General features: G+C 44.8%; 1 protein-coding gene and 1 pseudogene across 6 annotated transcripts; both read left to right on the top strand.

The window, feature by feature from the left end:
* Positions 1–4,832: 4,832 nt before the first annotated feature.
* Positions 4,833–16,729, top strand: C5AR2 (complement C5a receptor 2). 6 transcript variants are annotated; one of them, XR_012490563.1, is made up of 3 exons: positions 7,107–7,235; positions 9,763–15,031; positions 16,176–16,727. XR_012490563.1 is itself a non-coding variant. In XM_074316196.1 (3 exons), exon 2 carries the CDS (start codon positions 9,775–9,777, stop codon positions 10,789–10,791), a length of 1,017 nt encoding a protein of 338 aa, XP_074172297.1. In that variant the 5' UTR covers positions 7,107–7,235; positions 9,763–9,774; the 3' UTR covers positions 10,792–10,806; positions 16,176–16,720. The 6 variants fall into 6 exon arrangements, 5 of the variants coding, with proteins under 5 accessions (XP_074172295.1, XP_074172296.1, XP_074172297.1 ...); XM_074316196.1 differs by having other exon boundaries at positions 9,763–10,806; positions 16,176–16,720; XM_074316194.1 differs by lacking the exon at positions 7,107–7,235 and adding an exon at positions 4,833–5,015 and having other exon boundaries at positions 9,763–16,729.
* Positions 8,348–9,748, top strand: LOC141567726 (cytochrome c oxidase subunit 7B, mitochondrial pseudogene; annotated as a pseudogene).
* Positions 16,730–16,780: the final 51 nt, after the last annotated feature.

Genomic DNA, 16,780 nt, shown 5'->3' with positions numbered 1-16,780 from the left:
AATTAGAACACACACACACAAAAAAAGAAAATTAGAACACATACTATACTATAGTCATGTATATATGTATTAACATAGTATAGTAATATTAATGCTATTAATATGATATATTTATATTAGATTGCTATATTTAATATATAAAATAATAATAATATAGTAACATATTTTTCTTTATATAGCCAAAATATTTTTATTTCAACATATAATCAATGTGAAAAACTATTAACGAGATCTTTTACATTCTTTTTTTTTTTTTTGGTACCAAGTCTTCAAAATCCTGTGTGTATGTTGCACCCACAGCACAGCTCAATTCGGACTGGCCCATTTCAAGCGCTCAGGAGGCACTCAGGGCTCATGGCCACCAAGTTAGATGTCATAGGTATTGACCCCCTCCCTGCTCTTTGCAAAAGCAGGAGGAGTGCAGTGGAGGGAACAGCCTAGAGCATGGGGCGCCCGCCAGGCTGGGTTCTTGCCTGAGGCTGCACTGCCACGTCTGCCTTGGGTACAACTTTTATTTAAAGATGCTGTCTGACATAGAGGGAAAACTGAGGGTTGCTAGATGGGAGGGGGGTGTGGATAAGGGGGAAGGTGAGGGGATTAGAAAGCACAATCGGTAACCACAAGATGGCCACAAGGATACGAAAGTCAATTTGGGGAATGTAATCAATAATGTTGTAAAGATTTTGTAGGGTATCCGATGGACACTTGTCTCATTAGGGAGACCACCTCAGGGATGATGTAGATGCCTGATCACTGCACTATACACCTGAAGCTGAAACTGAACAATAATGAATGTCAACTACAATTTTATATATATATATTTACAAGAAGTGGAGTACAGTATTAGGAACAGAGACAGTGGAAATATAATGGCTGTATGTGATGTCAGAGGGGTAGTAGATGGGGGGAGGGGGGTTATCACTGGGTGAGGGATATAAATGATCGATGTCTATTACATTGTTTTGTACATCTGAAATTAAAAAAAAAAAAAAGAAAAAGATGCTGTCTGAGCACCTAGATGGACAGGTGCTGTGCTGTGCCTCCAGAAAACATTGGTTCCTGTGCAGAGCCCCTGGCAACAAGGTCGTTAAGGAGAAGACCTGAGCCCAACTACCTTCAGGTCTGGATGGCGGTCACCTGGTAGCCCCTGGGAAGACCCTCGTGATCCCGGATGTCCCTTCTCCCTTGACTGCCAGCATCCCTCCTGCTGCCTTCCTCCTAGGCTGGCTCCAGGCCTGGCTGGTTCTCTTTCTGTGCGTCTCACTCTCTCTGTCTCTGTCTTTCTTTGTCTGTCTCTATCTCTGTCTGTCTCTGCATGTGTCACTCTTGGTGTCTCTGTCTCTCTGCCTCTGTGTGCTCACTCTCTGCCTCCTCTACAAAGTTTCTTCCTCTGACCTTAAATGTTGGCTTGCTACTTACTCACTTTTGCTTGTCACTTTTGCAGATATCTTCAGAGCTCTCTGTAGGGTGTGGCCTCCACACCCACTCACCTGGCCCAACCTGACCTTGGCATCTTCTCCTAAGCCTCCCACTCCCCTTGCATCCCCATCCCAGGGGAAGGGGTCCCTTTGACCCATGCTGGATGCCACCCTATTCCCACCCCACACCCTGTCTGGTCCAAGTTCTCCATCCTTTCCTGCTTGTGTCCTTGCCTCTCCTCCTGCCTGGTCTCCCAGCTGCCTGGCTTGTTTATAACAGACCATCCCTGTCCCTATTGTACCTTCCTTCATGGCACAGCCTCCTCCAGGAAGTCCTCCCTGACTTCCTCTGTCTTACCACCCCCATGTTCCATCCCTTTTTCTGGCCGTTCTCTAGCTTTCCTAGTTTGGGGAGTGGGCTGTAAGCAATGAGGTCTTTCCTTCATCCTGATTTGGGGAGGAGATGCTATCCCAAGTGCTGAGGCACACAATGGTCTTCTAGAAACACTTGGAGGCCAATGAACGGGATCTAAGTGGCTTCTCCGAGGTAGCTTCTCTTTAGTTTCTGCCTGGTGTTGACCCGTCCTTCCCAAGAGGGAAGTGGGCAGAAAACCCAGGCAATTGCCAAATCTGGGGCCTAGGCATATGCTGGGTCAACAAGTCTGAAGAGGAAGTGGTGAGGAAGGGAAGTGGATGATGGGTTTGGCTGAGTCTGCTGTGTTTTGCTTTCCCCCCCAAATCCCCTGTCACTCATCCACCTGTTCCTGAGACCTGGCTCCCCAAGACCCACAGTGTCATTTCGATATAGGATCAATATAAAAAGTTATTGAGAGATTTCACATTCTTCTTTTTTGGTACCAAGTCTTCGAAATCTGGTGTATATTTAGCACTCACAGCCCCTGTCATGTCAGATCCACCACAGTTCAAATGCTCACAGCCTCGTGTGGTCAGTGGCTACCGTATTGGACAACTCAGAGCTAGAATTCCTTAACTAATGTTTAGACTACCTACAAGATTCTAACATCCAACAGCTGGAAACTTATACTTCTAACATTACAAGATTCTGGTGTGACATTCTAGAATCCTGTGATTCAGTCTTTGACTAACACTGTAGGATCCCTTTGACTAACATTGTATGATTCCAATGTTCTAAGAGTCTGTGATTCCAACACTCTAGCCTTCAGAGTCTTTGACCTAGATCAGGGGACAGCAAACTCCAGCCTGTGGGCCAACTCTGGCTCACTGCTGGTTTTTGTAAATAAAGTTTTGTTGGAACATAGCCATGCCCATTCAGTCTGTGGTCACTCCATTCTACCAGGGAGGTTGAATAGTTGTGACAGAGACTATGCGTGACCTCTTGACCAGCAAAAACCAAAATATTTATTCTCTGTCCCTTTACCAAAAAACTTGATTGACCCTTGATCTACATATTCAAAGATTCCAAGATGGATGCTGATTTTTACAGATGTTTATATATTGTTGCACTTTATAACTTACACGTACGTTCCATACAGTCTTTCACATGCAGCAAATATCACGCGATAATAAATATTGTTCGAAAGAGACTGGTTTTCTCATCTTAGCCATTCACGCTTTCAGACTTCTAGAATTCCATCAGGTTGAACTCTACAAGATTGCACTATTTTGGGGTGAGGAGGTATAAAGTTTCACTTATTACTTTACAAAAATTGTAAAATGCACATAACATAAAATTCACCATCAATGGCATTTAGTATATTCACAATGTTGTGCAACTGTCACCAGTGTCTAGTTCCAGATGTTTCATCACCAAAAGAAAACCCCCTTACCCATTAGCAGTCTCTCCTTATTCTCCCTCTCTTTCCCCCAGTTTCTGGCAACCACGAATCTGCTTTCTGTCACCATAGATTTGCTGGAAGTCAACGCATTTTGACCCACAAAAATGTCCATTTCATATGCGTCAATTTTATAACCTTCTAGGGTGTTTTCACTCTAAGTTTCTCCCAGTGTTGAGGTGTAGAGACCTCGTCCTGGGCCCATAGTGGCCCCCAGGCCCCAAGGGAAGGGCCCCCAGCTTCAGACACACCAGAAAACCTTAGCCTTCCAGAATTCAAGAGACGTATGCCTTGAGACTCAGTGGCCGAGGAGTTTAAGATCCAGCGATCTGAGAAACACACTCTTATAAACTTGATCAGATCAGAGAAAGTTTGCACTGATCAAAGATAGTCCCTACTCTAGGCTTCTTCCATTCTAATATTTTTCTGACCAGAGAGGGCTCCCACAGAGGCCTGGAGCTGGCGGAATGTGGGAGATGAGGGCTTTCCAACTGTGGTGTGAGGGGGGAAAGGGGTGTTTGCCTCCACGGGGGTCTGAGGCCAGGCTCAACCAAGACTGGGTCACTCAGAAAGGCCTGGAGACACCCCAGAGTGACTTCCAGTTTCAACTCGGAAACAACTTCCTCTAACAACATGATTTAATTCTCTAAACACAACAAAAAAAATGTATAAACATAAGCCTCAACCTCTAAAGCACACATACATGGAGAGACATGCAAACACACAAAAAACTGCTGAACCAAGGGTTCCAAAGTTGGAGAGCCACTTCCTCTTGCTAAGCCTGCGTTCTTAAAATGTAAATTTCAGGAATTTGTGTTATATTCTTTTTGTTGTTAATTTAACAAACATAGCGTGTTCTACGAACCAAGCACCGTTGTGTGTGTTTTAATCTCTTTGCCCATTTAATGCTCCGAGCAAAACATCCACTTTCCAGGTGAGGCAGCTGAAGCTCAGGGGGTGCTGGGGCTCTGGAACTCCTCAGTGGTGGGCCTGAACCAGAATCTTATTGTTCCGGCTCTTGAGTCCATGTTCTCAGCCTCTGCGCTATGCTGAGAGGGAGGTTGATAACCACTATGGTCAACATCTTCCCATTTTAGAGATGGAAAACTGAGGCCCACAGAGGGGATTGGACTTGTTTGTGTTCTGTCTGCCTGTGAGGCCTCAGGCCCTGCACTCAATGGCCTTGGCCTTTTTGTGGAGGATGTGACCCTGAGCTGTCTCCCTCAGAACGTGAGAGGCGGGAAAAAGTTTACCTGTCCTTGGGGCTCAGCAAAGGAGGTTCTGGGTACACAGTTGGAAGCTGGGAGGGGGGTAAGGGCAGTGGGTGCTCGGTGAGAAAGGCCTCAGAGGGCCCTGTGGGGAAAGCCAAGACCCGTGGGCCTGCAGATCAAAGGACACACAGGTCTGGCTTCCAGGAAGCTGGTGACACCAAGTCTGGGCTTGGAAACATGGTTAGCTCTCCACCCACCAAGACCTCTCCGACCTCATCTGCTGCCCAGTAATTTTGGGATATGTGAGTCATGGGAAGAATACAGGACAAACACACCCTGGGAACACGAAAAGGCCATTCCTTTTTTCCTGGGTTATGAAGATTTGCTGGGGTCCGTGAGGTGGCAGTGTCCAGTAGCGTCCCATAGGAGCCCTGGCAAACGGGACGAACTTCCAGGATCCACCAGCTGCCAGACACGTGAGAGAGACTCCAGACTTCCTGGGTCCTGGCTGTGAGCCTGGATCGTGCTCCCAGTGGCATTTGGCCAAACTAGGGGCCCTCTTTCAAGAAAAGGTAAGGATAGAGGGAAGGAGGAAGGCGGGGAATTTCACAATCTTGGCCTATTTGACTCATTCTTTTCAGAATCTGGGCACACGAATTCGAATTTGAGAAATGGAATCTTAATTACTATCACACTGGAATTCACATCAGAATCCCAGAGCCTTGGAATTGATTTGGGTAGAAAAGCTTTTATAACGATCCAAATATATTATCACGCCCAGGTGTTTAGGAAATAGCCATTCTCAAATCTGCAGCTTCTGGAAAACCCATCAAATGATTCCATGCCCAACGAACAAGCCCTTTGACTCAACGATTCCACCTCTTACGAAAGGTCCTTTAACTTGATTGTCCTGGGTGACATACACACAGAAAGGTGTGCACCTCAGGAATGGGCAGCTCTGCTTATCTCCAGGAGCTGGGCACCAGGTAACTGGCACCCAGGGTCAAGAACTGACATGAGCCCACTCCTGGAGTCCCCTCCGCTAACCCCCAGTCACTACCCACCCCGATAGAATTCTTTTGCCTGTTTTTCAACTTTATGCGAATGGAATCATCCAGTAAACTTCCCAGTGTGTCTGGTTTCCCATTCCACCCACCCACGTTCATTCTCATACCACAGGATAGTCCACTGCATGAATATACCCTGATACATGTATTTGTTCTCCTGTGGGTGAATATTCAGATGCTTTCCCATCTCAGGCCGAATGTTCCAGTACATGTCTTTTGCTGAGCATATGTGTGCATCTCATATGTTCAGCTTTAGTAGATTCTGCCCCACGGTTTCCTAGAGTGGACGCTCCAGCCAGGCTGCCTGATGTACAAACACATGTGTGGCAAGAGCGCGGGCAAGGGTGCTTGTAATTGCGAGGAACAGATAGAAATCTAAGTGACCTCTTACCTGCCCTGTGCCTCAGTTTCCCTCTTCATTCTTGTACTCACCAGATATCACCTAAGCGCGTGCTGTGTGCCAGATTCTGTTCTAGATGCTGGGAACACAGCAGAGCCCAAAGCAGGGAAGAGCTGACACCCTGGAACATGGGGATAATAATAATCCTGACCTTCTGGGATGTAGGAATAGTAATACTGTTTATCTCACAGGGTTGTTATAAGGGTTATGCCTGGTATATAGCAGGTACTTGATAAAAGTCATCTATTGTTTGAAATATTACAAACTAAAAATTGTGGTAATTATTGTATGTTTTATATGTAGATGTAAATATATAAGTAGAATTTATTGTATTAAATAATAATCCACTCATGGTTAATTATCATTAAGAATCCTTTAGCCTGAGGCTGGTTAATAAGCACGACACGCTCAGACAATGGACTGATTTTTAAGCCATTGTGAAAACAGGGGCGATATTCATGAATATAGGGAAACAGACCTAAGGCACATTAAAAGGAACAGATTAAGGGGTGATGCAGAGGGTGTTGCATGTTCCCATTTCTGTTTAATATATTAAAAGGGAAATACCACACACAACTGAATTGCTTACACACAGAAAATGTCCTGGATTTTTATGAGAAAGGTGGGGTCTTAGGGAGAGAGAGTGCAGTAGATAAGCAGATAGTGGTGACAGCAGCTAACATGCGCTGTGTTCAGCTCTTCACTCCTATTAACTTGGTGGATTCTCATAACACTGTACAAGGTAGGTATATTATTCTCATTTTATAGACGAAGAAGCTGAGGCACAGAGAGGTTAAGTGACTTGCCCAAGGCCACAAAGCTGGTGAGGGTTTGAGTGTTTTTTTTAATTAAAGTTTATTGGGGTGACAATTGTTAGTAAAGTTACATAGATTTCAGGTGTACAATTCTGTATTACATCATCTATATATTACACTGTACGTTCACCACCCAGAGTCAGTTCTTTTTCCAGTACCATATATTTGATATAGGGTTTGAGATTTTAAAGCCTGCAGACATTTACTCCAGTGATGAAAATAATATGAAAGCAGAGTACCAAACTTCAAACATGCACACACAAAGTGGCTTGACCGCTTAGCAGCAACTCGGCAGGGTGGAGGGAACGGAGGGCGGTGCCCCAACTTCCCCTCTGTCTTTCCTGTGGCGTCAACCCTGGCTGGAGCCCTGGGCAGTGCCAGCCAGCCCTGAGAGTCAGCAGATAGCTGCAGGGTCAGGTCACTCTGACAGGTCTACCATCTACCTGAACCCTTGCTCTGCGCTGTGTGCTTTACTTTGTTAACTCCTCAAGGCCTCCCAAAACCGGTGAGGTAGGTTCACCCAGGTGACTCTCATTTTTCAGAGTAGGAAACAGAGAGAGAGCCAACTGAAACTGAGTCACAGACCCAGGTCTGCTCAGGGTCACTGGCTGTCTTGCCTTGTAACTCTCCTGAATCTAAGATTTTTGCGTGATAATATTCCAGGGTCCAGCATTCTGGAGTAGGGTTAACACAGTTCAAAACTCAGCTGTGTTACTTCCTTAGCTGAGTAATCTTAGGTAAGTTACTTAACTTTTCTGTGCCTCAGTTTCCTCATCTGCAGAATGGGTATAACAGTAGTATTAAAATCAGAGAGAGTTGTTGTAAGGATTAAGCGATATGATATTTAAAGTTGCTTGGAGCAATGCTGGGTACATGACACAAAGCGCTCAATGGATGGTGGTTTCTATTAATAATATTAATAATAATACCAACAACAATAGTTATTATTATTGCTATGATAGATTATGTCGCTTCTCTGCTCAGCACCCTCCCATACCTCCCTTATCTTTTATCTCACATGGAGTAAAAGACAAAGTCTTTACACTGTCCTATATGGCCCCTGATATCTCTGTTCTTATCTCCCCTTAGTCCCCCTCCGTCTATTTCACTCCAGCCACACTGGCGTTTTCGATGTTCCCTGAACAAGACCATCATGTTCCCACCTCAGGACCTTTACACTGGCCAAGAACTCTCTTCCCCCAGATCCCCATCTCCCTCCCTCACTTCATTTATGGCTTTGCTCAAAGGTCAGCTTCTCCCTGACCACTCATTTAAAACTCCAACATAGGGAATTTAAAATTCCCTGTGGTTTTTTTTCTTTTGCCATAACATTTATCATCTTTAGAAATACTGGGTATTTATCTTTTTTTTATTCCTGACTGTCCAACTCCTCCCATTAGAGTGGCCGCTCCAAGATAAAAGAGGTTTCTATGTCTTGTCCCCTGCCGTGCGTCCAATGCCTGGAACAGAGAAAGCACTCTGGAGCTGTGTTGAATGAATGAATGAATGAATGAATGAATGAATGAATGAATGAATGAATGAATTGTAGAGAATTTTATTTTATTTCAACATTTTATTTTTTCTGTTTTCCCAACACTATCATTATGTTGATAATTTGCTTCAGTAGGATTCTATAAATGTTCTGTTTCTTGACCTGGTTTCTAGGTACAGAGTTGTGTCCATGTTGTGAAACCCAGCAAGCGTACCTCTGTGAGGTGTGCATGTTTCACGATGACCTAGTTTATGTTAAAAAAAAAAAAGGTGACAAAATTGCTCCACAGGTACTTTTATCACACCAAGATTCGAAAATACTGATGAAGAACCGAGTCAAACACTTTTGCTGTGACTACATTAAGCTTTTCCCCTCTTGGTGGCTATTCAGAGTCTAATATTTTAAATTCTGGAATTCCAGGCTGCTGATGGGTGAGTGTTTGAACATTTCTGTGCTCTAGAACTTCATTGTCCAATAAGGTGGCCACTAACCAGGTGTTGCTATTTAAATTAATTAAAACGAAGTAGAGGTTCCAACAGATCAGCAGCTTCATTTGCCGCAGTTCTGTCCTCAGGCTTCGGCTTCACGATGTTTCCCTTGGTCAAAAATGCACTCAGTAGTCTCCCAGCTCAAAGTATTCAGCAAACAATAGCAAGGCAGATTTACCAGAAACTGCACACCTGATTTCCATGACAAATACGGTAATGCTGTTTTAGCTAGTGGAGTCACTTTCTGTGTTGCTACATGGACATATTCAGCAACGCAAATTGGAATAGAATGGAACGCTCTCCTCTGTTGGCATAGTCACCCCAAAGGAATGCGAGATCAGTAATCATCCCAGCTAGCATAATACTGAATTGTTTCAAAACCAACTCATAACTGATGCAAGTGAAAGCACTATGTACCCATAAAAATATGGCACGATTGAAGAAACAAAGTGCATTTGAAACCTTAAAAAAAAAAAAAAACTAAGCAAAATTGAAAATTTAGCCTCTCAGGTACGCTGGCCCCATTTCAAATGCTCCATAGCTGCCTGTGGCTGGCAGCTACCATAGTGGATAGCACAATACAAAACATTTTCATCGACATTGAGAGTTCAATCGGACAGAGCTGCCTGAGAATCCCAACTGGTAATTGGCTAGGGTTCTAATAGTGTAATATTTTGGAATTCCAGGATTTTTGACCATGATTGTGTTCTAACTTTGTAAATTTCTGGAATTCCAAGATACTCATAAGCTGAGGTTCTAACACTGTAGTATTCTAAAATTCCAGAATGCTCGCAAGCCAGTGTTCTGACACTGGCAATCTAGAATTCCAATGTTCTAACGTGCTGGGGTGGGGGTTCTAGGTTGGCATATTCTAGAATTCCAACATGCTTAGCGAGCTAGTGGTATTCTAGAATTCCAATATTCAAATGTGTTGGGGTCCTAATGTGTCACATCCTAATTTCTGAGATGCTAATGGGCTGAGCTTCCTGCACCCGAGGAATCCAAAGTCCTGAGAGTTTTTGTCACTGAGGTTTCATGGCCTTTGTCTCCTGTCCAGGTGTCTGGGGCCATGATGGAGAACACTTCTCTCATCTACGAGTACGACCACTATGGCGAGACTCCGGATTTCCCTGTGGACTGCCCTGATGGCTCCTGCATCTCCGTCGACCCCCTCCGCATGGCCCCACTCCCGCTGTATGCTGCTGTCTTCCTGGTTGGGGTGCCGGGCAATGCCATTGTGGCCTGGGTGACCAGGAAAGAGGTCCGCCAGAGGGTCGGTGCCACCTGGTTCCTCCACCTGGCTGTGGCGGACATGCTCTGCTGTTTGTCTCTTCCCCTCCTGGCGGTGCCCATCGCCCGTGAGGGCCACTGGCCATATGGGGCCGTGGGCTGTCGGGCCCTGTCCTCTGTCATCTTGCTGTCCATGTACGCCAGTGTCCTTCTCCTGGCTGCTCTCAGTGCGGACGTCTGCCTGCTGGCCCTCAGGCCCCCCTGGTGGGCTGTGGCTCGGCGGGCATGCAGGGTGCAGGTAGCCTGTGGGGCAGCCTGGATCTTGGCCTTGCTGCTGACCGTTCCCTCGGCCATCTACCACCGCTTGCACCAGGAGTACTACCCACCCCAGCTGGAGTGCGTGGTGGACTACGGCGGCTCGGCCATGGCTAAGAACACAGTGGCCGCCACCCGCTTTCTTTTTGGCTTCCTGGGGCCGCTGGTGGTTGTGGCCAGCTGCCACGGTGTCCTCCTGTGCCGGGCGGCCCGACGCTGCTGGCCCCTGGGCACAGCCATCGTGGTGGGGTTTTTCGTCTGCTGGGCTCCCTACCATGCGATGGGGCTGGTGCTGACCGTGGCTGCCCCACACTCCGCGCTCCTGGCCCGGGCCCTACGGGCTGAACCCTTCATTGTGGGACTCGCCCTTGCTCATAGCTGCCTCAATCCCATGCTCTTCTTGTATTTCGGCCGGGCTCAACTTTGCCAGTCACTGCCAGCTGCATGTCGCTGGGCCCTGAAGGAGTCACGGAGCAAGGATGAAAATGTGGCCAGCAAGAAATCAACCAGCCATGACCTGGTCTCGGAGATGGCTGTGTAGGCCAGAGGGAAACTGGTTTGTATCCTCCCATCCCATTTCACAAAACTGGTCTTCATAGAACTAACATAGGTAGATCCAGGGGCTCAATGATATCACTCTTTACTCCTTTATTCACGCAACAAGCATTCATTATGCACCTGCTCTGTGCAAGGCCACATGATAGACACTGGGATGTAGCAGCGACCGGAACAGACACACATGCCTGCCTTCAGGGAACTGACATCCTCATGGAAGAAGACAGACAATAAGCCAGGAAATAAAGACATACGGAATCTGTGAAGTGGTGATACGTGCTAAACCTAAGGGAGACAAAGAGGGCTGAGTGGGGCAGGGAGGCAAAGCCTCTTAGGTAAGGTGATATTTGAGCCAAGGCCTGAATAAGGGAGGAAGAAAAACATTTCAAGCAGAGGGAATAGTAAATGCAAAGGCCCTGGGGCAGGATATGCTTGGCATGTTCCAGGAACAGTGAAGAGGCCAGTGTGGATGGAGCAGAGTGAGCCAGAGGGAGAGTGGTGTGAGATGCAGGGAGACAGGTAAGGGGGACGAACTTTGAAAGCCTTCTAGGCCATAACACATGTTTGGGGATCCATAGGAGGGTTCTGAGCTACCATTACCAGATAAAAATACAAAAATTCCCAATTAAATTTGAATTTCAGATCAACAACATTTTTTAGCAAGAGTATGTCCTGTGCACGCAATACTGGAGATATACTAAAAAAAATATTTGTTGTTGACCTGAAATTCAAATTTAACTGAACAGTGTGTATTTTTTCCCCCCTCCTAAATCAGGCAACCCTATTCTTAGCAGAGAAATGTTCTGATTTGACTTGGATTTTAAGAGGATCTCTCTGGCTGCTCGTGGAGACTGGACTGTGGGGGACGGGAGAGAGGAGTGAGGAGATATTGCAATAGTTGATGGTGCAAGAGGTGATGGTGACTGATGGTGACTTGCATCAAGGTACTGGCAGCTGAGGTGGGGAGAAGGTGACAGGTTATGGATTTACTTTGAAGGAAAGGCCATGTTCAATTTCCATGGCTTAGTATTCGAGACCTCTCTCCATCACTGGACATGCTTATATTCTAGGTGCTCAGACCCTATAGCAGACAGTATAATGGCCCCCAGCCGAATCCCCTGAACCTGTGACCTTACGTGACAAAGGGAACTTCGTATATATGATTATGTTAAGGATCTTGAGATGGGAAGATGATCCTGGATTATCCAGTGGGCCCAGTGTCACCACAAGGCTCCTTAGAAGAGGGAGGCAGGAGGCCCAGTGTCACCACAAGGCTCCTTAGAAGAGGGAGGCAGGAGATGTGACAATGAAAGCAGATGTCAGGGTGACGTGAGAAAGGGGCCACGAGTCAAGGAAGGTAGGCAGCCTCCAGTAGATGAAAAAGGCCAGGACATGGATTCTCTCCAAAGCTCCCAGAAGAAACACAGACTTCCCAATGCCTAGATTTCAGACTTCCGATCTCCAAAACTTTAATTGAATAAATTTGTGTTGTTTTAAGTCACTAAGTTTGCGGTAACTTGTTACCAAAACCACAGGAAATGAATACAGATCCTCTGCGCTGTATTCCCTTCCTGCCTCTGGGCTTTTTGTCAAGCTGGTGCCACTATCTGGAATGTTGCCCAACTGGTAACCACTAGTTGTCAGTGGCTACGCAAATTCAAATTAATTCAATTAATTTAAATAAAACATTTAGTTCGTCAGTTGCACTAGCCACAGTTCAAGTGCTCAATAGCCACAGGTGGCTGGTGTCTACTGTATTGGGCAGGGCAGACAGAAAATATTTCCATCATCATATAAATTTCTGCTAGTCAGGGCTGCTCTAGAATTTCACCTGCACAGACCTTTTAAATCACACAGCAGTGTCACTGGCATGTAGAGTCATTACCCCAGAACAGCCCTTTACTGGTTGTTTCTCCTTTAAGGTAATTCTTACAACCCAGGGAGGTGGGGGAGATACTTCATTTTATAAACTGAGGCCCAGAGAGGGGAGGTCATTTGCCTAAGATCACACAGCAAGGAAATTATAGAGCTAAGATTTGATAAGATGTTTACTTGACTCCATTGCCCATGCTCTTAATCACCGAAATTTCCCTTCAACACCTTGCTCAAAAGACACTTCCTCCAGTGAGCCCTCCCTGATTCATCCTCCTTCCAGGGAGTAAGTAGTGTTCTCTTTTCCAAGTTTCCGGAACACAAATTCCCATCTAAATTGTAAATTCCCCAAGGGCAACATCTGGGCCACTTGAATTTCTGTTTCTCCTCCACCCATCCCAGGCCTTAAAAAAAGCCAAATTATCTTTGTCTACACCTTGTTTTCTTCCAATTAGATTGTGAGCTCCCGGGTGGCAATCCCTATCTTGGTATCTCTTTTCTTTATCTGACACAGGAACACATAGTAGGTCCTCAACAATACATATTTTATTCCTTGGTATTTTGTTCAGATTTCCTGTACATGAATTATTAAGACTAAGATTGCCTTGTAGAATGAATTATATAAATTATATAATTTATAATTTATGTTTATATAATTTATAATTTATATAACTTCATGAAAAGTGTATGTGGGGGGGAGTCCTGCCGTTGATCTGCTGGGGCCAGGTGCCATTTAGGAGAGTTCTGCTTTGGTACATTTTATAAAAAGTCTTTGTGTGTTTTGAAAGTTTATTTTCATTTCTTATTGTGTCAGCCTTCCTTTTTGTTAAGAAGGGTCAATTTCAGGAAAGCTTTCAAACATATTTCTGTACAACTTTTACATAGAAGCCCCTGGATCATTAAAAGCAATATTTCTTTTTGTTTTTTTTGTAAGTCCCACCTTTTTTGTTAAGTTGTTTCTGTTTGTTTGTTTTGTTTTTTACCATGAATGTATTGACTTCTTTAAGTTTCCAAAGAACCGGGTCTTAATGGTTTTTCCAAGAGTGAGTTTCAAGTTTGCTACCCAATCCTAGTGTTGGTAGTTTATGGCTTTATTCTTGATTTCATATTTGTTGTTTACCTCCTCCCATTTTCCTTTAAAATTTTATAGTTCTCTTTTGCAGATTTGAAGCAGAGTCAATTTCTTTTCCTTCTTTGGATAATGACATATGAATTGACCTCTCTACGTTCAAGTTATTTCCCGAAAGTTTGATAATTACACCTGTGAAAAGTTCAGAAATAACAGAAGCAATTCCCATCTATCACCAGAGTAGTAATTAGTAAAAGTTTACTGTGCACACATCAAAAGACAGTTTGCAAGGGAGCAGTTAAACCAAAACAAGGAATGAGGCTTAGGAGTGTGTGACTGTTTATTCTTCATAGTGATTGGTTGTAATATTAGCATTTTCTTAAATAATAGGGAATTGGTCAATGGTTACATCATACCTATGTTGGGAAATAGTTCAAGTTTTGCTTATAATTTCCAGAAGCATAAGCAAGAAATGATTCATGTTGGGTAAGTCTTGCAAAATATGCTAAATTCAGCTTTGTTTGTATGCCAAAACTGGTTTTGTCTGTTCAGGGAATTTTCAAGGTTGGTCTCTGTTTTCTATTTTAACACATCCAGCTTCCCACTTGACATCCCAACTCGATGTCCAATACATAACTTAAACTTAATATGCTCAAAATAGAACTTCCGATTTTTCTCTCTCAGCATTCCTCCTGCATCTTCCTGATTTCAGGTGATGGCAACTCCATATTTCCAGACGCTCAGGCCAAAAACTCTGGGATCATCCTTGATGTCTCTCTTTCTCTCACATTCCATGGCCAATCCATCAGCCAATCCTTCTGGGTTCTACCTTAAAAGATCTTCAGCATCCGATCACTTCTCACCAGCTTCTCTGCCATTACCCTGATCCGGCCACCACAATCTCACCTATTCCAGCTGCCTCCTCCCTGGTCCCCTTTTCTCATCTTGGTTCCCTGTGGTTTGATCCCCACACAGGAGCCAGAGGATTCTGTTCAAATCTAAGTCAGGGGGTGGCCGATTATCTCAGTTGGTTGGAGCGCAGTGGTGCTCATAACACCAACGTCCCTGGTTCGATTCCCACATGGGCCAGTGAGCTGCGCCCTCCACAACTAGATTGAAAACGACTTGACTTGAAGCTGATGGGTCCTGGAAAAACACACTGGTCCCCAATATTCCCCAATTAAAAAAAAAATCTAAGTCAGAGCATGTCTCATGTTCCTCCTCTGCTCAAATTCCTCCCAGGGTTCCTGCCTCACACAGATTAGAAGCCAAAGTCCTCGCCATGGTGTGTATGATCTATCCTCCTCCTCTTCCCACCTCATTCCCTACTAACCTCCCCTCCCCACCCCCGCACTCCAGCCAACAAGCCTGCTTACTGCTCCTTGAATCCACCAAGTTTGTTGACATCTCATTTGTTGCATTTTCTGTTTCCTCTACCTCGAATGCTCTCCCATAGGGGTCCCCAAGTTTCGCGGCCTCAATTTTATCAGCACTCTGCTCAAATGCTACGCTCTAGATATCTCTGACCATGGTACTTACAATAGTATCATTCCTCATTCCTTTCCTGCTTTGTTTTTCTCCATAGAGAAGGTAGTACGGCTCGGCTCGTAGTACTACGAGCATATTTACTTTTATCTCGGTGCCTGTCTCCCCATGAAATGTGAGCTCCACTGGAGCAAGGACTTTATCTGTTTTGTTAACTGCTGCATCCCCGGTGCCTAGAACTGACTCAAGAACTGAAGGCCGTACCTTCTGAATGGCAATATTATCCTATAATAAAAATGAAAGATCTAACATTTATGGAGCGCCTATATGTACAGTAGTGAAAAAAAAGTTTATGTACCTCATTTTTCATTTAATTTTTCCAACAATCTTGAAAAGTAAGTATTAACCTCATGTTATACAATGTCTGGCATATCTAGGATGAAAGAGTACTCACTTTCCTCATTCATTTAACTAAATTTGAAAGAGGGCCCGGTTGGGACCTCCACACAAGAGGCCTGGCAATGTCCCTGGCTTCACCTCTCCCTGCCTTAGAGCTTAGCAATTCATTTACCTCCTCTCTGTGGTTTGAGCTTGGAATGTCCCCTGTCCCAGTTCCTGTGCTTAGAATGCCCCCTGTCCCAGTTCCCTGTTTTAGAAAGTTACCCTGAAACTGCGGGGTCAGGGTAACTGACCGGGGCCGAGAGGAATGGAGACTAGTAAGTGATAGCTTAATGGCAAGGGGTTTAATTTCGTGGTTTGGAATCAGATAGATGGCATTAGATAGAGTTGACTGATGATTGCTCAATGCTGTGCGTATATTAGTGTCAGTAAATTGTACTTTATACTGGTTCAAATGGCAAAACAAAAAAAAAAGAAAAAGAAAATTACCCTGAAACTTATCATTAATACCCCCATGCTTACTGATCACAATCTTTCTGGCTTAGCCTTCTTTCCAGGTTACTGTCACCACTGCTCCTGGGTTGATGAGCCTGTTGGAGAGCCACATCACCAGAGGGAAGACTCCATGCAGACCCTCGGAACCATCACATACCCTCGGGAGGAATGCCCAGATTTTCCCTTAAATATTCCAGGCTGGTCTGAGAATGTTATCGCAGGTTTTGGAGGTGTTAACCTGCTGTCTTCCCAGACCACCAGTGCTCTGATAATAAATGCTTATTTTATGACGCAACTCCTATGTCCACCTATTGGCCGGAGGCTGTGGAGCAGCACAAGCCTGGGACTGGTTTAGCCTCTGATTTCAAATTCATTCATCAAACATTTACCAACCATCTAATAATCCCTGTGGAGAACACAGGACCTGCAAGCCAGAAATGGCCCCTGCCTTCAGGAAACTGGGACGTTGAATTGGACTATGTATTAGTGAATTGATAGGGTGAATTATACATTACTAGAATTATGCTGTAATAATTATGAATTATGATTAATAAACCTTGGGAGTGTTTTAATAGTATCTGGGCTCCAGCCACCTCCCTTGGGTTAAAATTCCAGGGTGCAAGTGGCTGTTCAGGGGCTGGGTCACAGAGCAAGT

Source organism: Rhinolophus sinicus, linkage group LG11 (genome assembly GCF_036562045.2).
Source record: "Rhinolophus sinicus isolate RSC01 linkage group LG11, ASM3656204v1, whole genome shotgun sequence".
Taxonomy (NCBI): domain Eukaryota; kingdom Metazoa; phylum Chordata; class Mammalia; order Chiroptera; family Rhinolophidae; genus Rhinolophus; species Rhinolophus sinicus.
Note: the sequence above shows the minus strand (reverse complement) of the source record. Positions and strands in the feature narration are given on the sequence as shown.